General features: G+C 39.4%; 1 protein-coding gene across 3 annotated transcripts in view; it reads left to right on the top strand.

The window, feature by feature from the left end:
* The first annotated feature begins 540 nt into the window (after positions 1 to 540).
* st8sia2 (ST8 alpha-N-acetyl-neuraminide alpha-2,8-sialyltransferase 2) overlaps positions 541 to 25,834 on the top strand; it is an 80,416-nt gene continuing 55,122 nt past the window's right edge. For 2 of the 3 annotated variants that reach the window (XM_039773304.1, XM_039773302.1), the window contains exon 1: positions 547 to 1,075. In XM_039773304.1, coding sequence (XP_039629238.1) covers positions 957 to 1,075 — 119 coding nt within the window. In that variant the 5' untranslated portion in view covers positions 547 to 956. Of the gene's footprint in view, positions 1,076 to 25,033; positions 25,164 to 25,834 lie in introns of all 3 variants that reach the window. The other variant, XM_039773303.1, reaches the window with a different exon arrangement.

The raw sequence follows: 25,834 nt of genomic DNA, 5'->3' as shown, positions 1-25,834 counted from the left end.
GAAATTCATGGATGAGATGCTGCCTTCTAATGAGGCCATTTTTCTTATAATTTCTTCCCAAATCACACATCACAACGCACAATCTGTCACTGTGACTCTTAACACCAGAAAAAAAATAAACAGCTGAGTCCTTTATTGTCCTGCTGTGTCTTCCCTAGAATTGATGGTGACTTCTCCTCTCTTTAAAGATTCACCGTTTAGAACACGTCTGTGACAGAAGAATCAAACAGCCCAGGTAGTGAAAATTCAGAATTAGCCGAGAATGAGAATGAGACGAAGCCCCATATGTTCAAAGGAGAATTTTTTATCAAGCAGAAAAAAAACACAGTTCTGCCTTTCTTCTAATTCAGAAAGTCTACACGGTGCAGAGTTATGAGGTTAAAAGAGAAGTCCACAAAAAAGCTAGGAATATCAGGTCAAACTAGTGTAAACCAACCTTTATCCATAGTATACTCTGATTGATGCAATTCTCCTTGCGCAGCAGCAGCAGTGGGAGTCGAGGGAATTCCAGGACAGGGGCATCTTCACTCGCAAAAGGTCTTCTTCTGGACGACTTTGTGAAAGCAGACCCTGGGCAAGAAAAAGCACGGGAGGGGTGATTGCAGAAGTAAGAGGATTAGATCGCAGCTGACGGTACTATCCGTAAACTGGAAGCCCTGGGATCAGGGTTTTTTCAACATTTGTTACACCTTCCTAAAAGACAGAGCGGAGAGGGGGTAGTGTCGTCTAAAACGAGATCTCGGCGCCTTTAAGAGGGCACGCGCAAAGGCGCGCTCGCGTGAGAAAGTTTGAGACAGAGGGACACGGCACGAGCCAAAGGTCTGATCTCCGAGGCTTAGAGACCAGCACGGGGTCTCTTTGAAAGGTACTGCAGAAGTGGACAAAAGTCAGCCGTGAAAATAAACAGAGAAGAAGAAAAGAGAGAGAGAGAGAGAGCGAATGAAAGACACATATATATGACCGTCTCAAGCAGCGGCATGACTGTACGCACCGGCGGCTGCATCTTCGCCATTGTCACCGTACTTGTGCTCCTGCTTATTGTTGCCGATATTTCCGAAGTCGAGGAAGAGATCGGGTAGGTATTGCCGTTTCATCAGTTTTGGTTGGGGGGTAAGCAGATGTTGTTGGTTTTGGATGTACCCGTGGCACAACTTCGCTGGGAAAGTCGTGTCGCGTGGCTACCTCAAGACTATAGCGCCCTGTGGCCGTCTCTGGGGTTGCACTTCGAGTGGTTAGTCCATTTTACGACTCCTGGGTCATCATGACTACAACTAGCCTCTCGTCACTCAAGACTGCAGCTTCGTTTTTCGATATGTGTGTCACACAAGGCATGTCCCCGTTTGCATTGCCAGATAAAAGCTGACCTCAGTCGACAGCTAATAGAAACAGACATCCCACCCAGGTTAGCGCTGACCTGACTTTGCCTCATCTCCTAACATCCTTCATTGTTGATGTATCCGGATTAGAGCTAACTTCTGCAATGTGCTTTTCTCTTTTGAAATGTCTAAGCTTAAAATAATAGATTTTGCTGTCGGTCCAGATTAGGAGGGGTGTACCTCATTCAGCTGCTCCGCGGCCACTGTCACGACAAAGTTGACAGCATGTCTGACTGGACGGATTAGCGTTAACCTCCTCTACACGAATTCCTGTCTCTTTAAATTAGGACTCTCCTCACACGACTTCAGCAGAGTCTTTAATCCAACATTGCAGTGGATCTCTGAACCACCATCTATCTATCTATCTATCTATCTATCTATCTATCTATCTATCTATCTATCTATCTATCTATCTATCTATCTATCTATCTATCTATCTATCTGTCTATCTCATAATATTTAATGCAACATGGATAATGTTCCTTTTTAGTAGGGCTTTTAGATAAAGAAAAACTGCAGCAGCCTCCCGGTGGGTGGAGATCGCTGCTTTAATGACTTGCTCGTCGAGCGGAGCTCAGGATCGCCCAGGCAATGTGAGCTGTGGGATGCCTCCCTCCCTTCCATGAAGTGTCTTTTTCCTTTTTATATGCTCCCTTGTGTTGCGCCGTGTCCCACTAGATGGTACGTTGCATTCATTTTTTATTATTGTTTACAACCGAACAATGCATGTTTGTGAATTTTATTCTTACTTTTAGAAAATAGTACAAATTATAATAATACATTTTATTTATGTACCACTTTCCAGTAATCTCAAAGTGGTACCACGAGTGCAAAGTTTAACTGTCTGTACTTTACTGACCCTGTAAACGTCCCCTATATGAAAACCCGATTGATTAAAAAAAAAACAAAAAAAACTCTGAACGGTGCAAAATGTACACTCATTCATTCATTCTCCAACCCGCTATATCCTAACACAGGGTCACGGGGGTCTGCTGGAGCCAATCCTAGCTAACAAAGAGCGCAAGTCAGGAACAAATCCCGGGCAGGGTATCAGTCCACCGCAAAGCACACACACACCAAGCACACACTAGGGACAATTCAGAATCGCCAGTGCACCTAACCTGCATGTCTTTGGACTGTGGGGGGAAACCGGAGCACCCGGCGGAAACCCACGCTGACACGGGGGGAGCATGCAAAGCCACACAGGGAGGATGCAGGAAGCAAACCCAGGTCTTCTTACTACGAGGCAGCAGCGCTACCACTGCGCCACCGTACATAAAGGGCATGTAAAACAAAAAGGTGAGTTTCAGTGTTTTTTTTTACTTATTTTTGGAATGCTATCAGTGTTTGCAAATCTCTTTATCAGTTGCAGCACAGCCAAATGGAGATCCCAGACAAATCTGTGGAGTGGTCATCTGGTCAGAATATGAGGATCTTAGGTAGCAGGAAGGCTTAAGCAGGTATAAGTCCACTCTTAAAAATAATGGGTCCTTAATGGCACTTTATGTTTTTTACTGGGTTGTGTGGTTCCTTGTAGAGCTGTTGCAGTACAAAGCACCATTTCATTCTGGGAAGAGCTTTTTCATATGAAGCTGGTTCTTTGTGCTTTGAAAAATCTCCTAATATGTAGGGAATAAAACCCTGAAATCTCTGCTGTAACAAATTAAGAAACTCTTGTGTAGCTGTGCCTATACAGCAAAAGTCCTTTTAAAACCATGGCCCATTGGTAATTCATAGATCTTTTCCCATCTATTGATGGTTATTTACTGTATGGATCCTTTTACAGATTTAAATAAAGAAAGGGTCTTTCTGAATCCTTCATATGGATGTGTCTTTAGGGAAACAAAAATGGTTCCCCTGTGGCATCACTCTTAAGAAGCTGTCTGGCACCTTTATTTTTAAGAGTTCAAGGAAGGGTAGATTCAAACAAACTCAGTTGTCTTCTTTATGGGAAGCTAACATTGTCTGTAAAGCAGTGGAGTGCTGTGGCAAAGAGAACAGACTGCTGAGTTCTGGAGTCTATTCAGCAGATTAGTTTTAAAGCCATGGCAAGGAGTACAGGCTGCTGAGTTTTGGGAGTCTGTTTAGGAGATTAGTTTTAAAGCCAAATGAGAGTTAATTCAAATAATCTGGATGTCAGGAAATCAATACATGCAGGCATTTTAAGCATCAATAAAAGAAAGGAGGACATACATATTGGCAGATGGCTCAAGTGAAAGAAGGACAGCCTTCTGGTATTGTTTCAACGAGTCTTAATGAGAGGGATCAGCCAAGACACTCCTAATGATTTATTTTTGCATTCAAAGAATAAAGAACAGTAACTTCATCAACAGACAAATAAAGTTCTGAGCCTTATTCATCAGGACTGGAGATCCAATAGCAAAAAATTATTTTCAATCACAGCTGAGTAACTTTATACCAATCCCCAAAGTAAGCAGAGGAACAGTTTAGATTGGGGCTGCTGCCACTGATGGTGCCTGACTTTTCATATCATACAAGGGCAAATCTTAGCTCCACTGCTCCTTCCCTAATAATAGCAGGCGGTACACTTTAAATAGTATGTCAAATATACCAAACTAGGACAAAAAAACAACCTGAAGACTCCCTCTCAGTTTTACTATATTCGTGAACTTGGAGAGGCATTTGCCAATGCTGATGACATGGACCCACCTGTGCTTGCTGCCCCACTGGCTTTCGTGAGAAGACACTAGCAATGCCATATGTTATACGCATCTCTGGTATATGAGTCCTATTAATCTATGTCTTGAGAAAATACCTCCAGATAGACAATGTTTTTAGTGAAAACTTGAAGCCTTGTCATCCATTGCTGATGTGTTTCACTTGCACGTTGTTGAGCCACAGCATTTGCTTCTTTTCGACGTTGTATCTCTTCATCTGTGTCATTAGCACAATGTTGTTGTTGCGCTGCGGTGTTTGTTGCACACAGGTCTTTCATAGTGAGAAGTGAGGTGCATGCAAGCGGCGAAAAAATTTAAAAGTGCATGCATATGCAATCTAGTGGCTGTGGTTGAGCGTGAGCAGACCAGACTGCTCCATACGCACACACTGATCTTTCGTATATATATGTCTAATTAGATTACAACAATGTAAAGATGAAATACAAAATCCATGCACCCAAACAAAAGACAGGCATGACACAAAGTAAACAGCATAAACCACATTTAACAATTCCAAAGTATTGTTTCAGTTTTAATGAAAACTAATTTCATAACCTAGTGAATTTGAAGCACAGTTAAACAATTTCTCTCATACTGCATTCATCAAATCCTGTTAGTGGTCCACTGTTCAAAGGTATTCTCATTTCATTCGACTCAAACAACAACTGGAAAACTCCATCACAAATCATCTTCATGGCAGACACTATTTTCACAAATACAGAAGTAGTTTCTCTACCTAAGCAGTGAATATGAACCTCTGGTTTTGAAAATTCCACCTTTTCTGGTTTGGTTTGGTTTAGGTTTATTTGTCATATATAGGTTAACACAGGGTCAACATACAATGAAATGTGTATGACAAGAAAAACAAGTCACTCAGATTCAATAAAGCTAAAAAATAATTAAAAAAAATAATAATAAAAACATACAAGTTAAAAATAGACTAGCTATATAAAATAAAATGTGTACATTTTAAAAGAAGTTATAGAGCAATATGAGTTGAATGAGCAGCAAGTACAAATGACAATTATTGCACAGATAATGTTTTATAAGTACAGATGCATATTCCATAAAGAGCAGATACATGTTCCAGTCAGTATTCAGAGTGTATGCAGGTACAGTTTGTGTGTGAGTAGTGCAATGTAGATGTAATGCAATGTACGTGTAATGTAAGTGTATGTAAGTGTTCAGGTGTTGCTGTTGAGGAGTTGAATGGCCTGGTGGTAAAAAATTGTTCTTAAGTCTTGTAGTCTGAGCAGCCAGACCCCTGTATTGTCTGCCAGACGGTAACAAGGAGAACAGCTGGTGTGCTTGGATGGCTTTGGTCCTTTATGATGCTGCTTGTCTTACGCAAGCACCGATGGAGGTAAATGTCTTCAATGGCAGGGAGACTCTTGCCAGTGATGTGCTCTGCTGCCTTCACCACTCTCTGTAGTGATTTCCCGCTGCTGGCAGAGCAGCTCCCATACCAGACAGTAATGCAGCCCGTCAGCAGACTCTCGACCACACTCCTGTAAAAGTTTGAGATGATGTTGGCATTCATTTCTGAGTGTCCTGTTACCTTTTAAACCACTTCCTGCTCATGCTCACTGGCCAGTCCTCCATAATTTCCTCCTTTAAAAGTGCAGTTCCCATCTCAACTCCTGCAGATAATCACATGAGACATACAAAAATGATGAGACAACCACACAGTAAAGACAAAACTTGAGTGGCACTGTTACAGCTTCATCCAGTTTTTGAAATCCTGTATGTGGAGCTATGACAAGGTAGATGACACTTTTAATGTGGAAATTTCATAAATGTGTCTGTCACCAGCAAAATATGGAGAGATAATACCAGGGCACTGAGGACAGTTTCCCGTGGAATCCAGTGTTCAGTGGCTGCGGAAGCAGAATTATGGTCATTTGAAAGTAACATATTGTTGCCTGCTCACACAATATAACTTACAACGCCTCAAAGAAAATGTGGTGAAGCTTCTGCAGCCCTTCCTGCGGCAATTCTTTATTAACTAAATCAAAAGAAACACGTGAAGCCTCGGTATTGTGTAGACAGAATGAGCAGTGAGGAGAAGATCATCAGTGACCCTGATCAGAAAGTTTTCTTTGAATTATTTACTCTATACTATAATAGACCAAGATCTTCACTGGAATGGAGATGAATCTGCAGCTGAAAGAAAATGGTGCAGTCAGCTGTTATTGACATGGAATTAGGGCAGATCATTTTTATTAGCATGTAGTCGTTTACAAAATTGTGGTCAAGCTCAGTTTTATTCATAAGAAAAGTTGCTTTAATGCCATGTTAAGTTTATAATTGTGTTATTGAGGGGACTAGCATGTAGGGTCAGTAGGCAGAGGGTCTAATATACAGATAAAGGTGTGTATCTGTAATTTAATTTTAAGAATTTTCGCTGAATTGCACTGAAGCATACACATTTTAAGGAGAAAAAAGTATTAAAGTAATTCAAGTGAGAAGCTGGGGGACTATTCCAAAATAGCAATGGACTGTTTCAGAAAAATAATGTTATTTTTGTATTAGTTTGTGTTAGTTTTTTGATTTGTGTATGTCAGAATTTGACTTTGTATTAAGTGTAATCACTTAATAAGGCAATATGATTTTAAGTTCTTTAATTAGCTTCATGCTTTGAAGGTTGTTTTTTATTTTATTACATTTTAGCACATTGCCACTCAACTTTAATGGAATTGATTAACTCACCAACCATTTTGAGGACTACATACATGAAAGGTCGTGTGTGTCATAGACAGGTGCTTGATCTTGAGATCCCTCAGGCTCTACAGTCAGTTTAATCATTTTTTAAGTTTTGCATTTTATTTGTTTTATGACCATTCTTTCTGGAGAACTTCCATTGTTTCAGGCATTCAAGATGGCCAAAATGGACATGATGGGAGCGTGGCCGTGTACTGTAAGTCAGCTTATGATGTTAATGAATTCAGTTGCCCCACCACCAAAAAGGCATCTTCACACAACTGTGGGTTCATCAATCATTCCAGCCTGTATGGAGGTCTCAGAATTTTGACTTTTTTATTTCTGTTTGCTGATATTAAAAAAAAAAAAATACTGTACATCTGTGGCTTTATATTTTTCACTTTTTTCAGTCTTTTCCTTCATTGTCTTATTGGCTTTGCCCTTTCTTTTTTAGATTTGTGGAGTTTTTATTTTATTGTTTAGGAGCTACTTTATCTTAGGCACATGTAGTAAATTATTGTGTATCTGAGCACAAAACCCACATAAATTAGTTCTCTTTTCATTCTAGCTGTAGGACATGACATGGTTTTTAAGATTGCGTATTTTTTTTGTCTCCCTATTGTTGTAAAATAAATTCTTGTGGACTCAGCAATGTGTTTTGTGTGTATTGATATTTTTATTTTAGTTTTACATGCAGGTTGAATAATGCTTTTTTTTTTAAAGAGAGCTGTAAAAATAAATTCTATTCCTTACAGTACAGCCATACAATAACCGTGTTTATTAAAAAAAATAAGTACATAAAAAAGCTTTTGAATCTTTTCATCTCATCATATTTAATCTATTTCAAACAGTATGATTTAATCAGCTGACAGATCTAGACCGTATGTTTGAGGAGAGCTGAGTTGTGAAATTCTGAAATTTAACTTGAGTGGTCCCGGACCCTCTTCAAAGAAAATAGCAGTGATATTAGACTGTTTAATTTAATTCTGGCTTTGTGTCATTTTTGTGCTAATTCATTATGAATAGGAAAAAGTAAAGGATAGTACATCTTTGAGCTAAACTTATGAATTAGGTAAAAATTTTGATAGATTGTTTATTTACATCTGTCATAAACTGGAGAGTTCCACCAAACATAATCCCAAAAAACTGTTACAAAAAGCCCCACAAAAGGAAGGGTCCGTCAACCCCTGCCTTATATAACAAAAGTTAAAATAAAGAATACTTATAAAATAAGGCATTTATTATTTATTACTCTGTAGCACAAAAGGCCCAGGAGTAGCAAAGAGTTTGTATTTCAGCCTACGGACTGTTTAAGATGCCATTTTTATGTCTTTTTTGTTCATTTTTGATTCCTTTGTTTATGTTAATATTGTTGGTCTTTTAAGTTCTGTGTGTCTATATATCTTAGTTTATGTTCCCTGTATTTTGTAGGTGGTTCCCTTAGAGGTGAGACCACCTGCCCAGTCCATCACAGTGAAGGGGCTGCCCCCAACTCTATAAAGGTTGCAGAAAATGTACAGTCCTTGGCAGTGTAGTGTGAATGCGCTCATGATGTGGTGAGTTTATTTGGATTTGTGATTATTCTTTTGCTTTTGTGATGCTCTGGACATTCACCCTTTGCCCTGTTTTTGACTTCACCTCTTGGATTTCATATTAAGATTGAGGTTGCTTTTGGGATTGCCATATGTGCCTTTTTGTCTTGTGCTCCTTGGAGCTTATGTTTGTGCCACAGAGCATTTTGTATAAATACATCTTTTTATTTATAAACATTCTTCTTTGCCTGTTTTGTATGACTTCTGGAGTTGATGGTTCCCCCTCTTAAATGATTGTGCTCTGAAGCTCATAATACGATGAAAGCAATAACCACAGAGAGCTCAACAACACTCATGCAATCAAAGTACCACAAGAGACTGTGTGCTCATGTGACAACCCTGACTGGCTTCACGATCCCTGGCAGCTATTGAACCCAGAATGTCAATAGTCGTGAATGACATGACCAGTGCAGTGAGAACACTAACAGGAGTTATGGTGCAAAATTGTGCAAAGTGTTTTTATTCTAAAGTAATTTTTTATTTTCTAGCCAATTTAATTCAGACCAAAGTCACATGGGGAGCTGGAGTCTATCCTAGCTAGTATAAGGCATATTGCAGGAACAGGGCAATAGCCCATCCGAGGGCAAACTTAAAAAACACATACTAAACGCACTGGGGCTAATATGGCTTTGCCAGTTCACCTATCCTGCATGCCTTTGGATGGTGGGAGTAAACCCATGCAGACACGGTAAGAACATGCAAACTTCACTCATGGAGAGGCCAACCACAATGACTAAAATGCAAATTATAATCCCAATAAATAAGTCAATAAGTAACCCCCTAATAATAAAAACAGTGCTTGCGTGCAGGGTGAAAAGCATCCATCCATCCATTTCCCAACCCGCTGAATCCGAACACAGGTTCACGGGGGTCTGCTGGAGCCAATCCCAGCCAACACAGGGTGCAAGGCAGGAAGCAATCCCGGGCAGGACACCAACCCACCGCAGGACACACACACACCCCCACACACCAAGCACACACTAAGGCCAATTTAGAATCGTCAAAAAACATCCATAAATAATTTTAAATCCACTCTAGAAACGAGGTTCCCGGAGCCGATCTCCAACCAGTTCGTCTCGGCACTCACGCTGTCTCCCAAGATCACCTCAGGCAGGTTTTCCAAGCCAGCGGCGACTCCAACAACTGTGGTCACTTTCTACAGACTCCCATCCTGCCTACCTGCCTCTACCAGCATCTGCACAGACACACAAAATCAGACTTATGTCGTCCCTAAGGCTGGGTTTATACTTCACGTGCATGTTGCAGTGGACGCTCCTGCTACTCAAGCGTTTTACTGTTTATACTTGCGCGCATACTTTACGTAAATCTGGAAGAATCCACCAAGTGGCAGTATGAGATTTTATGACGGTGAGAACAGGTTCGGCTTCGCTGTATTGTGAATTGCCTGGAAGACCCATTAAATTCCGATGACACCTTGCCACAATATTTCTGAAAAGGATGTTTAATGATTAAATCCATCAATCCAGGGATGTGCCCATTCCAGCTGGCATTGGGCGCGAGGCAGAAACAATCCCTGGAAAGGCATCAGCTCATCGCAAGGTGAATACAAGAGATAGATTGTAAACAGAGACTCTGACGTCACATTCCAACTTTTCTCACACTGTGCCCCCGACATTTTGCTGGTACTGCAACTCATGCATGCGTCAGTTTCTGAGGAGCTGCTCAGAGGATTCGTCAAATGAACACTGGAAGCGAGTGGCAGCCATGATGCATGCGTGTACGTGTTCTGAGCGTGAAGTATAAATGAGCCCATACACTTTAACAGCGCTTCGTAGATCCCTGGGAGGCTTCATTCACATGTCCATACTACAAGGAACTTCCCTCGGAACACTTTGCTTCCATACAGAGACATGACCACGGTTCCCTCAGCCTTTACAGGGTTGAGGGCAGTATCTTGGTGGAGATACCCACAAAACACGTGGGATAAAATAGAACAATCATAGACTCATAGATATTAAATAAAACACAAAACAAAGAATAATGCCAAATAAATAATAATATAAACAGAAACAAATGAAACAAACATGGGAAAAAAGACAATGAAATATGAACACCAGCCAGGGGAAGAACCCTGGCTGAAACACAACAACATCACTTTAAGGAAATCTTTGTGGGAGTACATTGGAACCACAGAACAAATGTCCCAGCTAGAGTACTGGTGTAATCAGAGTGGAATTACTGAAAACTCATCTGTATAACAGTTGAGGAAGGAAACATGATCATCAGTGAGTCCGTCAGACTGTCATTCTCAATTTAAAATAAAGGAAAAATAGGTGAAAGTTAATTCAAGGTTTAAAATATAAAGAAGAATTGGACACATTCATATTAGTGATCAGTCACTCCTGTATATCAGAAAACTGGTACCTGCAGCTCCTCACTGGCTCTGACAAATACACACGTAAAACAGCAAAGATTAGTCTTTTCCACAAATGAAAAATTTGGTGACAGACCACTGTTCTAGAAATTCTTCCACCACTGCTGCTGCTACAAACCTGAATGCATGGATGACGTCTGATTGTTGGAAAGATTATTTGAGAAGGGTTACATGTGGACTCAGGTTTACAGCATTGTGAGTGTTTTTGCAACTTTATTTCATTGTTTCATCTTAAGTTTCCTCTTCTAACAACCATTAAATCGTCAGGATCTATATTTTGTAAATGACACATGTTCAAAGAAAAAAAGGACAGTTACTTATTACCTGCGGTGGGCTGGCACCCTGCCCGGGAATTGTTCCTGCCTTGTGCCCTGTGTTGGCTGGGATTGGCTACAGCAGACCCCCGCGATAGGATATGTTAGGATATAGCGGGTTGGATAATGGATGGATGGATGTTACTTATTACTACACTATTGTGTTAAACTTACAGTTTTGCTTACTTCACCTCAACATTTCACTGTGCCATGAATGTTTTTGTTTCATTAAAATAACAGTTTAAAAAGTAAAACTTGGGTTTCCAAACCTGCTCACTTACAAAGAATGAAAGTCTTTCAAATGTGGTGCTGCATGTAGCATCATAGCTGCAATTTTAAAGTGCGTGTGCCAGATAAAATTACGTTGTCATGCAATATGCCTGAGCAGTTTCAGCTGAGTAAACATCAATATGTACAATAAACAAAATACGTAAGCATTTCCCATGAAATAGAAAAGTGTGTGGATGTGCACTTATTTGTCAAGTGTATATACTGTAATCTATTTGTTAATTTGTTCATCTGCAAGGGTTGCGTTTAAATTATTTCATTTACATGTATTTGCTTAGAAGATGCTTTTATCGAAAGCGACTTATAAAAGAGATCAATGTAATCGAGTAAACATCAGTCTTGGAAACTGTATGGAAAAGTGTTACAGGACAAGTGATCTTCACAAATGAAGAGCAAGCAAGTTACAATTCCTAGATAACAAAAACCTTACAGTTAGACAGAGGTTCACCAAGCAAGCATCTTCAAACGCTTCTAAACACATTGAAGGATCAAGCCAGGAGCTTAATATTTAAAGGGTCTAGACTGAGAGTGGCATCACCTGACATCATTTATTAGCAGACCTGACTGGTCAAGAAGGAGTATAGAACCTAACAAGTGTCTCCATATATATGCTTCTTAGGCAAACATCAAGGATTCGAATTTAAAATATATTTAATTTAGCCAATGTAATGATCTGAAAAGAGAAGTGACATGTCTGTTTGAGCTGGTTGAACACCAGAAACGTTGTTGCATTTTGGATCATCTGCAACAGCTTAGTGACACATGCTGATACTTCTGCCAGGAGAGAGTTGCAGTAGTCCACACATGACGAGACCAAAGCCTGGACCAAGAGTCAAACTGCAAACTCTGTCAGATACAGTCTGATCTTGTGGATATTGTATATAATGAGCCTGCAGGACCGAGCAACCATAATAACATGGTCCCTGAAGGACACCTTGTCATCAATCACCACCTCAAAGTTGCATACAGACTTGGCGGGTGTTAGGGATAATGAGTCATGCTGAACAGAGATAGGGTGCTGAGTAGAATAACATTCATTTATATTAAAAGTGTTTTTTTTTTAACTGAAAAATCTTTTTTGTGTTTATTTATTGTTATATATGTTTTTAACTTTATTAATGTAATTGTTGCTTATTATTAATGTTTAATAAAAATAATTTGGAAAGTTAAAATTTCTTTTCTAATTGCCAAGATTAGAGCTATGCAAAACAGTAGTGATTGTCATTTAAGGCTGTGTCTGAATTAACCCACAAAAATGTAACAGTAAATACCAAAATATAATGGAATTGGCCATATGACCAAAACAATGAGAATCCCCTCCTGATTGGAGTACCCCTGCTGCTTGATGTGATTTCAGTGGAAAACAGTAAGAAGATGTAATTGAATTTCCCTCTCTTCCATCCTGTTTCCTATCTTAGAATTTCATCTTCCTGTCAGGCTACACATGACTACCGCAGCTGTTTCTGGAAAGCTTACTTCAATGTACACACACATGGACATAACAAATGACATTCCCTTTGTAACCACAAAACCAAATTAGTGAGACCAGTACAAAACAAGTCCCAGTCTACCACTAGACAATCAAGATAGATTAACATTAACAAGAGCATGTTTATGTCTTTATCCATTTTCTGAGGTTCAGGAAGTGTAGAGTCACAGAAATCAGCTTTGAACATTTTCACTACATTAGTGAAGTTTGGGTTTGGCCTGAATATTTGTGTATGGATCAAACTACTGTATACCAATCCAGAAGCTTCAGTTTGTATTCACAAGATTTGTTCAGACTACTTTAAACTACAACGTGGTACCAGACAAGGATCCCCCTTGTCACCACTGCTATTTGCAATCGCCATTGAGCCACTGGCAGTTCACTGTCGAAATGCTTATCAGATAAAGGGGATTATCAGAGAGGGACTGGAACAGAAAATTTCTCTCTGTGCAGATGGTATGGTACTGTATATATCGGACCCACATAATACTGTGCCTGCACTTACAGCACTTACAAAATTTCAAAAGATCTCTGGTCTCAGAATTAATTTGAATAAAAGTGTACTCTTTCCAGTGAATTTTGAAGCATATAATATTAGATTAGACACCCTACCTTTTATCATTGCAGATCAGTTTAAATACCTAGGGGTTAACATCACAAGTAAACATAAAGCTCTTTATCAACCAAATTTTACCATCTGTATGGATAAAATTAAGCAAGACTTGCACAGATGGTCGGTCAACCCTTCATCTCACTCTAGCTGGAAGAATTAACGTTGTTAAGATGAATATTCTTCCTAAGCTTCTCTTTTTATTTCAAAACATTCCAATATACATCAATAAATCTTTTTTTAAGCAGTAAGATTCAATAATAACCTAATTTATTTGGAACTCAAAACATCCACGTATCCAAAGAGCGACCCTACAAAGACCTAAGGCAGAAGGTGGCATGGCTCTACCCAAGTTTCAGTTTTATTACTGGGCAGCAAACATACAAGCTATAAAAACCTGGACACAAATAGATGAACATACACGGGCTTGGTGCACAACAGAAATAAAATTCTGCAGTACTTCTTTATATTCCCTGCTTTGTGCCCCAATAAATGCAAGTTATCGGCAATATACTAATAACCCAATTGTGCCTCACTCAGAATATGGAACCAATATAGAAAGCATTTTAGGATGGAGAAGCTTTTATCTGTGGCACCTCAGCATGAGAACCACCTTTTTCAACCCTCGCAAACATATGCAGTTTTTAATATCTGGAAAACATTTGGGATTATATTACTTAGAGATCTTTATATAGACAACATCTTTACATCCTATGAACAAATTACATTCCAAACTTAACTTTCCAGCAACACATTTCTTTCACTATCTTCAAATTAGAAACTTTGTTAAACAGAACCTGCCCAATTTTCCTCATCTAGCACCTTCCTTAATGCTGGAAAAAATATTGCTCAGTTTCGAGGACTCAGACAGCATTTCTGCAATATATAAAACTAGCAAAATACCCGCGCTTCGCAGCGGAGAAGTAGTGTGTTAAAGAAGTAATGAAAAAGAAAAGTAAACATTTTAATAATAACGTAACATGATTGACATTGTCATTGTAATGAGTGTTGCTGTCATATATATATATATATATACATATATATACACACACACAAACATATATATACATATACACACATATATACAGTATATATACATATACATCCACATATATATACATATATATGCATACATATGTATATATATGTGTATGTGTGTGTATATATATATATATATATATATATATATATTAGGGTGGGACTTGATTAAAAAATTAATCTAAATTAGTCTTGATTCATCACATGTAATCGCACACATAAATTTGCCCCAAAGCGCAAATGTTTTTTTAATTTAAAAGGGTTTTAGTGGGCGACAGAATCAAATAATAGAAATGGACATGAATATTATAAACTCAAGCTCTTTTAATTTCTGAAAAAAAAAATGCTTTTAAACTGCATTTCAATTCAAATCAGAATCATCATCCGTGGCTAAAATTGGGCAGACTTAAAAATAAAGTGGTATTCTAAGTACTTTAAGTACATGTTCAGAATGGTATTGTCCTTAAATAATAATAAGAAAAATTTCAACATAAAGTGCAGTTTTTCATCTCAAAAAAATAAGGCAGAAACATAAAAGTTAATTTGACCAGCTTCATCTTTAAACTCTGAGTAACCTTAGCCAAAATTATTTTGTACATTAGGCTAAAACAGTGTGATCATTGAACATTTTGTAATTAGATGTAATTAAAATTACTAACGGTCACGGAAGTCCAATGATCCCCAATAAGAGCCAAAAAGTCTGCTTTCTGTAATGCATCTAATTTTGCTTGCTTTTCAGTGTCATAAAGCTGTTGAATTTTACTTGAAATAGTCTGTCGGCACGGCAGTTGAAAAGTTGGATGACCAATCCATTTTGCGAGAGAATTTGTAAGTTTGACCGATGTTGACTTACTAACTTTGGTCCTGAAGCCAGCCATTTCATCAGGTTTGGGCTGCCGACACCTTTTGTTGGTACTCAAACTCGTACTGCTAGTGCTAACAGCATACACAGTTTTTGTGTTCGCTGTAACATGTTTTGCATTTAGATGGTACCATAAGGTTGAAGTGCCTCGATGTTATGCAAACTCCTTTTTGCACAGTTTGCACAAAACCACGCTTTTATCAAGGCTTCCTTTGGGTAGTCTTTTGAAATGAAATTTTCCTCCAATCAGTCCTAGCAACGCGCTTTCTTCCGACTCTTATATTTTTGTAGCTCTGATGTGTGCATCAATGTAATCGGTGTACCAGGAAATAATGCATTGAGAGAAGTTGCCCTTTGCTTGGAATGCAAAGTGTGATTAAATGCATTATTTTTTAACGCGTTATGGAGCACATGCATCGAAGCTTCTCAGCTGTGCTTGTGCTAAGAAAAGGAAACATTTTAAAAATAATGTAACACGATTGTCAATGTAACCTTTTGTAAGTAGTGCCTGGAGGATTCAGAGTGTGCAGAAACTCTAGAGACAGCGTGTGTATTAACTTGTGGATTTTTCTGTGAGTATTTGGTGGCAGAGTGACAAAGTTGCTTCCGCAAGACCGCGTTAGCTGCGGAGCTCACCTCAGAGTGAAAATGAGGTGAATGGGAGGGGAAAGGATGATGTCACTCCCCCACCCGCCTCAACTGTCAATCCCCCCACAAACACAGTGTCTCAGAATTTGCATAAGCACAGCCCTTCACCAGCAATTTTAACTGAGTTACAAAGTGATCAAAACTCTCGTTTATACCCTGCGTCCTAAACTTGTATCCCACATTAGTCGTGGGCATGACAAACACCAGCGGCAGCCTGTCTATGAACTTAATTTAAACTTTAGGTTTACACCGTGCTTTGTTTCCAAAGTAGCTGCAGTCATGAATATGCTTGTATGCGTCACTGTGCATGACAAACAGCAGTGGGAGCGTGTCTATAAACTTAATTTAAACTTACGGTTTACACCGTGCTTTGTTTCCGCAGTAGCTGCACTTATGAATATGCTTGTATGTGTCACTCGCTCGCTTCTTATTGTTTCGCTGCCTTCTCAATTGTATAATGCATGTTTTCTTCAGTGCTTTTTAGAGCTCTTCCTTGTTTTCTATGTACTGCGCTCACAGTCAGTTCACGTGATTACGTGGGAGGCGTGATGATGTCACACGAAACTCCGCCCCCCACGGCCATCGAGCTGAACTCCATTACAGTATATGAAGAAAAATAGGTTCCAGTTATGACCATTACGCGTAGAATTTCGAAATGAAACCTGCCCAACTTTTGTAAGTAAGCTGTAAGGAATGAGCCTGCCAAATTTCAGCCTTTCACCCACACGGGAAGTTGGAGAATTAGTGATGAGTCAGTGAGTCAGTCAGTGAGTGAGTGAGTGAGTGAGTGAGTGATTGAGTGAGTGAGGGCTTTGCCTTTTATTTGTATAGATTATTTTACAGTCCCTCCCTTTCAAAGATCCAAGAGGACAATGATAAAAAGATCTGTCACTCAACATATTAGAAAAGGAGTGGAAAGTAGCAATGCAGAGAATTCACTCGAGCTCCATATGCGCAAAGCATACAATTATTCAACTCAAAATTATATATTGAGCACATCTGTCTCGCTTAAAACTGTCCAAAATTTTTCCAGGGCAGGATCCAACCTGTGAACGCTGCAATCAAGTCCCAGCCTCACTGGGTCACATGTTTTGAGCCTGCAGCAAATTAACATTCTTTTTGGACAAAAATTTTTTAAGTGCCTTTCAGACAGCCTTGGTGTCACAATCCCTCCTAACCCATTAACAGCTGTGTCTGGTGTTCTTCCAGATGGGCTTAAAGTGGAAAAGGACAAACAAACTGTGATTGCCTTTACTACACTATTGGCACACTGACTTATTTCTCTAAACTGAAAGAATCTTAACTCTCCTCCTTTAAGTCAGTGGGTAACCGATGTTTTATGTTATTTGAAATTGGAAAAAATCTAATTCTTAGTTAGAGGATCTGTGCAGAACTTTTTCAAAACCTGGCAGGATCTAATCAATAATATTTTAGATTAAGCTCTTAAAGCACTGAGGAAATAGATTCTCTTCACATTTCTTTTTCTTCTCCATTCATCTTTATCTGCCTATTAAACTCATCAATTTATATATTTTTACAAGCTTTAAGTTTTACTCTGTTGGCCTGTGGTGTTATGGGTCCACAGCTCGTTGAGTAAAGGCCATTTTTAAATAAATAATCAATGTGCTCGCGGCTTAGTGAGGGGACGTTGGGCCATAGTGGGCCGTGGGACGATCCGTAGGGTGTGGGCGTTTCTTACCGTGTGCACAGGTGAGGAACTGCCCACATTCGTGATTGTCCCGCGGCTAATGCTGCAGCTGCTGTGGCCCTCGTCATTTTAAAAAGAAGCGCGAGTCGGTTTTAAGGGGAGAAGAAAAAAGAAACGTTCGGGAGGAGAAAGAAACGTTCGGGTGAAAAAAACGATCGGAGAGAAAAAGGAAAGGAAAGAGAGGACGGAGGTTACAGGGAGCGTGGAAGCAAGCGGTGCAGGAGAGAGACGGACACGCAGAGCGAGCGGACGGGCGAGCGAATGAGCCGTGGGCAGCTGCGAGGAAGCTGGGTGTTAGGCCGACACCCAGGTGTTTGTAGATGTCGCCCCGCTGAGCGATCTGGTAGCGGAGTGACAAGGTGAAAGCGACGAGCCGCAGAAGGCCGCGGAAAGGCAGCGGAAGTCGGGAGGCTTGGTGGTGGAGTCCCCAATATGAGCGACCTGGCTATTGGGGTAATCAAGTCTCGGGGACTGGGATGAGTGCCATACCGAGCCAGGGATCGGGAGGTCTCCAGTCTCGAAAGCGTGTGATGTAGGAGGGCAGCTGCAGAGAGCGTCTTGCCTGCTGCTAAGCCCGTACGGGATAAGCAGGTGAGACGCATACAGAAAAGCACCGGATTTGTTTTTTGTTTTAAAGACTGCTTCCAGGAGAAGATTTTAACCTTCGTTTTTAAAGGATTGTTGTGTTTCTATTTATTGGTTTTACTCCACGTTCTTTTTATGGATTATTTATTTAATGAATTGTGAAGACCTGCACTATTTATGAACACTGTTTTTGTTGACTGTTTTAATAAAAGCACTTTTGTACTTTCAACCATCCCCTTGCTCAGATGCTCAATTTGCCTCCATTGACTGGCTCACTCGGTTTCATTATCGACGGTGTTGGGTTCAAGGGTTCCCAAACAGCCATGGGAGCGTGGAGCCAGAACCCACATCGTCACATGGCCATGCTCTCTCTCTCAGGGGTAGGGGTTGATTTGTTTTCAATCCTATTTTTTGTAAAAACTGATCTATCTGTATGGAATGATTACAATAAAATCTATAAAATATAAAAAAGAAGTGGATATAGAGAAATATGAAAGAAATCATAGTGCATTCATAACCTGATGAGACATGGATACATTGAATTTGAAAAAGAAGATGACTGAAATGTGCCTTCAGGAAAGACATGTTACAGTTGCATTAAATGAAAAGAATTAGACTTTAATAGCATTGTTAAATTCTCATTTTTTAGAAATATTATCATATGGAGCACATAAAATACAAAGATCAGCCTTGCCAATTCTACTTCTTTAGATTTCACTTTTAACGTACTATGTGAAATTGCAGCTGAGATATATGATGAATATAACTGTTGCACTGTATTAATAAATTGAACACACTTTTGAAAAAAAAAGAAATCAGCTTTGAACAAAATGCTATCAAATGCATTTAATAACTACACTTACTTACACTGCGCCAATTTACAGTCACTAAGCCAATTTATAGTCATTAAACAGGAAGGTCCAGTGTATTATCCACACACAGTGAAACTTTAGAGACTGTCTTATATAGCCATCACGCCGGCAGCGAGACACTGCTAATCCAGGGCAGAAAGCAAATTTGTGTCCTCTCCTCTTGCAAAGAGAGAAGCACACCTGCCTTAGTCAGCCGATCATTTTACTCAGTTAACTGTTCCGGCTTTTAACTGCATGTGCTTATCTTGAAAATTCACGTCAGCACTGTTACACATTTAATTCAGCTCCTGCATGCCCCGGATCAATGACCTATTGATTCATTCATTTATTTCATTGAGTAACAAAGAGTTTCATCCTAATCCTGCTGCCAGTCCCATACCCCCAGTTTGGAGATACTGACTGGTTAAAAAAATCAAACTGAAAGTGTATAAGACATAGGGAGATACACAAGGTGAAAAACTGGGGTACATGTAGGCAGAAGGCAGACAGAGCACAGCAGTCACTGGGGGTCTTCTTTAACCTATGCATCTACCAGATGGAGTGTGCCATTTTCCAACCCCACATTCTCTTCTTACCTTCTATTTCCATCTCTCTCTCTCAATATATGTATTTCTTTTAACCTATACCCCAGTTTGTGATACCTTCTCTTCTTTTGATTTAACTCACTTCTGGCCCAAGGCAGCTCCTGGTGTTGCTGCACTCTTGAGTCTTCCATAGTTTTTAACAAGTTTGGTTTCTTAAGCAGGATAAGCGTTTAGAACATATATCTGTAAAGACACTGTTACCACGCAACATCTGTAACTAGATCTGTTTAGATTTACATGGAATAAGATGGGGCTGGAAGAATTATAGTGATAGGCTTTCCTTCTACAATTACACAATGTCGTCACCTGAATACAGCCGCACTCATTGTAGCTATGTAAGAATTGCTCCTCACCATAACAAGAAAAGGTTCATGGCATGAGTCCAATGATAACAATTATGTGTTTGGAGCTCCTTTGTCCACAATCTTGTCCACTTGACCTATAATTTTTTAAATTAGCCTGAAGTGCTTTGATTGGTCACACAGAGTGTGGACAAGCTCTTCAACTGCCTCCATTTTTTCAATGTAAACCTCTAAAATCTTGGGGGAAATGCCGTTTTCACAGGAAATAATGGAATCTTGCGGACATGGCAACTCGCATTGGACTAGGGCAGGGGTCCTCAATCCCAGTCCTGGAGAGCTGCAGTGGCTGCAGGTTTTTGTTCTGACCTAGTTGCTTAATCAGAAAGCAATTCTTGCCAATAAAGCACTAACAAGCTATGAAATTAAATTAACTCTGCTATGTCAGGTCATTCTCATATCCTAGATTTTCTTTCTCTTTCTATCATGCAAATGATTTGAAGGCTAAAATGGACGAGTAATTCTCAGTCCTTCACTTTTTTCTCTTCATTTTTTTTCCAAGTATTTAATTAAACCCAATATTGCAGATAAATACACACAGGTGTAAATGTAAATAAGCTAAATGGAGAAATGCTGCTCTCTCTTGTCATTTGCATGTTATTGATAATAAGGACCAATTAAAATAGCTGTTTAAGACAAAATTAAGCAATAAGGGCTCAAAATCACTAAAGTGAAGCAGAAGTGTTACTTTAGCAATAAGTGCTTTTTATTAAGCAACTGGGTTGGAGCAAAAACCTGCAGCCACTGCGGCTCTCCAGGACCGTGATTGAGGACCCCTGGACTAGGGTAACCTGGGGTTATTTTTTACAGACTTTGTCAAAGATAAAAGGCTTCATAATCTTTAATGAGACATGAATGTGCAGTCCGTAAAATGTTACTGACATGAGCTAATCGGATGGGATTAAAATTACAGAGGTCCTCTGGTAGCAATTACTTTACCCTGCCTCTTCGTATAACATTAATCCCATCTGAATAGGTCTTTAGATACCTGTGAGACCATCTGTCTTAAAAGTGCAATATTAAAAGAGCAGTAAACCTTACCTTCCATTTGGGTACCATTTACTGACACCTAATGGGCTAGAGCAGTAGATCCCAACCTATTTTATATGATGTGAAGAGATATTGGGTGGTACACAAAGGAACACAAAGGTGGGATTGAAAAAGCAGATAGGGGGAGAAAGGCCCACTGTGCAAGATACAGATAAGCTGTTGCAGTTGCATTTTGATGTCAAGAAGTTGTTCTGTTTAGAGGGGCATGATGATTTCCTCTTATTGCACTGGGAAGGATGCTGCCTTTGATGCCATAATAGACAATAAACTGGAGATATTACTGGACAGGGCTTCTGACCAATGAATGAGGGGGCAAGCAGGTCCTAAGTTCAAAGGATTGATGTCATTTGAGCATGTATGTTGTGCACATGAGAATTTTCCAGAAATCATTTAAATTAGTAATATTTTAACATCTTGCCTGAAGAAGGAGCCTGAGTTGCATGGAAAGATTGCATAGTGTAACCTTACTAGTTAGCAATAAAAGGTGTAATTTTGTTTAACTTCTTACCACATCCATAATGGCTAATGCGGTACAACATCCTAGTACTTCTAATATTTTAACAGAAAAAGTGTTTGGAATGTTGCGTTACATATGACTTGGTACCTGACATTTAAATTTATGCAACACAAGTAATTTTATATATTTCATGAATGTTTTGATATTGTTTGCTGTTGCTAAAGTTTATTCAAATTCAGAACTATTCATTTTTGTTGTCATCGTTATCCATTAAAAAATGAGATTAAATGTTTTTTCCAGCCATCACTACAAATACTACATGGTAATTAACACATGTAAAAATATTATTTCCCCTTTTTTTGTAGAAGCAAAATCATGCGTAAATTGTAGGTGATCTGAACCTTATTTTGACATGAATTTACATGTAACTACAGGGCTTGAATTTTGGTGCAGGATTGTGACAGTCACTGTACTGTTCACTATCATTTAAATATCCCTTTTGTTTTAACTTAAAGTGGTCAAATCCCTCTTTTTCAAAAAAAATTATTAACATCTTTATCTGTTTTTGGAAGTAGTTCAGAAATAAAAAATAGCCAATTTGTGCCTTCTTTGAGAGGACGATAATACATCTAACCAGCTGTCAGTTTTAACTTGTAGTGCGGTACGTTGGATTGAAGGAGTTGAAATGATGATGGCGTAATTGCCTTTTAGTACAATACCATACACTGCCCAAATAAATGAACAGAGTCTTGACATTCATCCGTTGATTGTAATTAATGTGGTGCATCCAGCCATCAATCTATTTCAAACCACTTTATCCGTTTGAGGACTGTTGGGAGTGGATGTCTGTGCCAGCAGCACTAGGCGTGACGCAGGTGATGTCCCCCTTGCATGTTTCCTTCTACAGCAGTGAGGAAAGGACCTGCTCTATGTGATCACCCGATAATGGAAGTGATTTAGCTAGTGTTTCAGAATGTGCCAGACATTCATGTTTCTCAGCTCATAACTAAAGCATGTGACAAAACACTAATAATATGACATGCAATGCATTAACGGAGGCGCATAATCTCAGACACACAGTTAGTGGGCCAGCTAAAACAGAATACTTAGTCTCTAAAATCAAATCCAGAAACACCACATTAATATTATTTGTTCATTAGTGTGACAAAAAATAAATATGTTGAAAGCATAAACAACACATATTTGGATAGCATGTAATTAAATGGGTGCAGTCTTGAGTTACAAATAATTACTACTGTCTAATTCAATGCAGGGTGGCATGGTGGTGCAGTGGGTAGTGCTGCTGCCTCGCAGTTAGGAGACCCAGGTTCGTTTCCCGGGTCCTCCCTGTGTGGAGTTTGCATGTTCTCCCTGTGTCTGCGTGGGTTTCCCCCGAGTACTCTGGTTTCCTCCCACAGTCCAAAGACATGCAGGTTAGGTGCATTGGCGATTCTAAATTGTCCATAGTGTGTGCTTGGTGTGTGGGGGTGTGTGTGTGCCCTGCAGTGGGCTGGCACCCTGCCCAGGGTTTGTTTCCTGCCTTGCACCCTGTGTTGGCTGGGATTGGCTCCAGCAGATCCTGTGACCCTGTTGTTAGGATATAGCAGGTTGGATAATGGATGAATGGATGGATAATTCAATGGAAAAGTCCAGATTAGTACACATGCATTAGAAGTTGGATCACTTATGTGGGGCAGCTTGAAAACAACATAACAAAGGCTGTTTTCAGGAATTCTATAACAACAATAATCTTGCATTGACAAGTTCTATTTAATAATAATATTGGTAGTCTTAAAGTTGGGACACATCTGAAAAAAGTGAAAGATTTGGAAAATGGAAAGTATCAGGGGTTTGTGACTCTTCTGTAAGTATTATTAACCAGCTAGTGTCTGCTTCATACACTGATGCAATCCCAAAACAGCAAACTTAATATGAAAAGAGTGTTCTTATAAAAGGAGCTTTCAACAGTTTATGTAAATGAAAATATCCATAATTATTTTGATATACACTAATTTATATAGCAGAATCTATTTTTCAATTAAAATATAGAATCAGTAAGTGAATAAATTTAATGTATGCACATGGTATGATAATACATGATGATACTTCCCAGGCAGCAGAACTGGTTGACTTTCTCTCTGTGTTGGTTCTTAATCATAAATGTTTGTACTGTAGTGCTGTTGGTCACAAGTATGGTTTTAGTAGTGTGGATATTGAGTCCAATGGACTTAGCCAACTGCTCTGATTTTTTTCTGTATGTGATCAGACATGTGGGAGATCAGAACAAGGTTGTCTGCAAAGTTTGAGTCCTCTAGTGAAGTAAATACTGTCCATCTGAGATTCATGTGCTGCTGAATAGTTTTCATCTTCAACACCGAGTCAAAGAAAAGCTGCAATGACACAATCATGTTGTACTCCAGACTTGACAGAGAACCTCTACACAGAGTTACCTACACTGCTTGTGAAAGCTTTGTAGGACATTTTAATTAGGCAAACTGTCTTCAGGCAATCCACAATAATCAAATCATTCTTCATAAACCCCAGTGCCAATAAAACACCCACCCCCACATTTGTTTTTACCTGGTGGGAAGGGACCCCCCTTCTCTGCCACATGAGAAATTCAAGCTCCCATCTGGGCATTTTCTATAAATTATATGTATTGAAATTTTAGTCTTTCTAATTTTTCCTTCATATGATATCATACGGGAGCAGTGGGTAGAACTGCTGCCTTGTAGTTAGAAGACCAGGGTTCGCTTCCTGGGTCCTCCCTGCGTGGAGTTTGCATGTTCTCCTTGTGTCTGCATGGGTTTCCTCCGGGTACTCCAGTTTACTCCCACAGTCCAAAGACATTCAGGTTAGGTGCATTGCCGATTCTAAATTGTCCCTAGTGTGTACTTGGTGTGTGGGTGTGTCTGTGTGTGTGTGTGCGCACCCTGCGGTGGGCTGGCGCCCAGCCCAGGATTTGTTTTCTGCTGGGATTGGCTCCAGCAGACCCCCGTGACCCTGTAGTTAGGATATAGCGGGTTGGATAATAGATGGATGGATGATATCATACTATTGTTCATGCATTAAAAAACATTAAGTGTGCATTAGAAAAATGAAAAGAGACACACACATACAACAATTATAAGTAATACCTTGGTAAATACCCCAAGTATCATATTTGGGGGGCACATAAAGAAGTATCACCTATAGTCTAACCTAATAAAAGTTTAGAAGATCACTATTTAAGACTGAAACAAAGTTCTTGGGGGTGGTACGCCAAGTTAAGACAAGAAGGGAGAACCCCAGGCTAGATCATTCTGTCAGTTCATAAATTTGAAAGGGCTGCTTGGACCCATGTCTTTTGACTGTGTTCTCTTTGTGGTGATCTGAAGATATTCTGACCACATACAACACTTACACTTACTTTCTCTTACTCTCTGTAGATGGTCATGAATCCTCATAATCTGGTGGGTCACCTCTGTTGTGGAGAAGGAGTATGTGTTCCCTCCAAAGTCAGCATTTCTTTACTACGAAAAATTCACTTGCCAACTGGATACCACATCAGTTTGCAAGGTAATACAATCTAGTCATTATGACCAAACAGAGCTCCATTTTGAACCATGATAACCACTTGGGTAGAGCATCACTATACTGCAGAGATGGGGGACTCGAGTCACATGACTTGACTCGAGTCAGACTCGAGTCACAATTTTCAGGACTTGAGACTTGCTTGATTGAAGTAAGAAAATGACTTGACTTGACTTTGACTTGAGAGGAAAATGACTTGACTTGACTTTGACTTGAGAGTAAGTGACTTGAGACTTGACTTAAAGTGGAAGACTCGACAATGACTTGAACTTTTAAATATAATTCGTTTAATAAAATAAAATAATTTAATAAAATAATTATGACTCAGCAGCACCATAATTGGCACCTGTGCCATTAAAGCTGCACAACTCTTAACGTTACCAAGAAGAAGAAGAAGAAGAACGCTGCACAACTCAAACCGCGCCAAACATGGCAGACAATAGTCGAGCTCCTCATATGGTCACGTTTGGTTATAAGGACTTTGAACTAGACCGTACTAACAAAAAAAGATTTGCCAGATGCAGAGAATGCAACGCGAGAGTATCAGACACGACAACCACAACATCAAATTTCATCCGCACTTCAAAAACCACAAGGAAAGGTAAAGAAGTCGAATTCTTTATAGTCAATTTAATAAAATGATTACTAATTAATTA

This window comes from Polypterus senegalus, chromosome 12 (genome assembly GCF_016835505.1).
Source record: "Polypterus senegalus isolate Bchr_013 chromosome 12, ASM1683550v1, whole genome shotgun sequence".
Lineage (NCBI taxonomy): Eukaryota > Metazoa > Chordata > Cladistia > Polypteriformes > Polypteridae > Polypterus > Polypterus senegalus.
The sequence above is the reverse complement of the archived record's forward strand: the minus strand, read 5'-3'. Positions and strand labels throughout refer to the sequence as shown.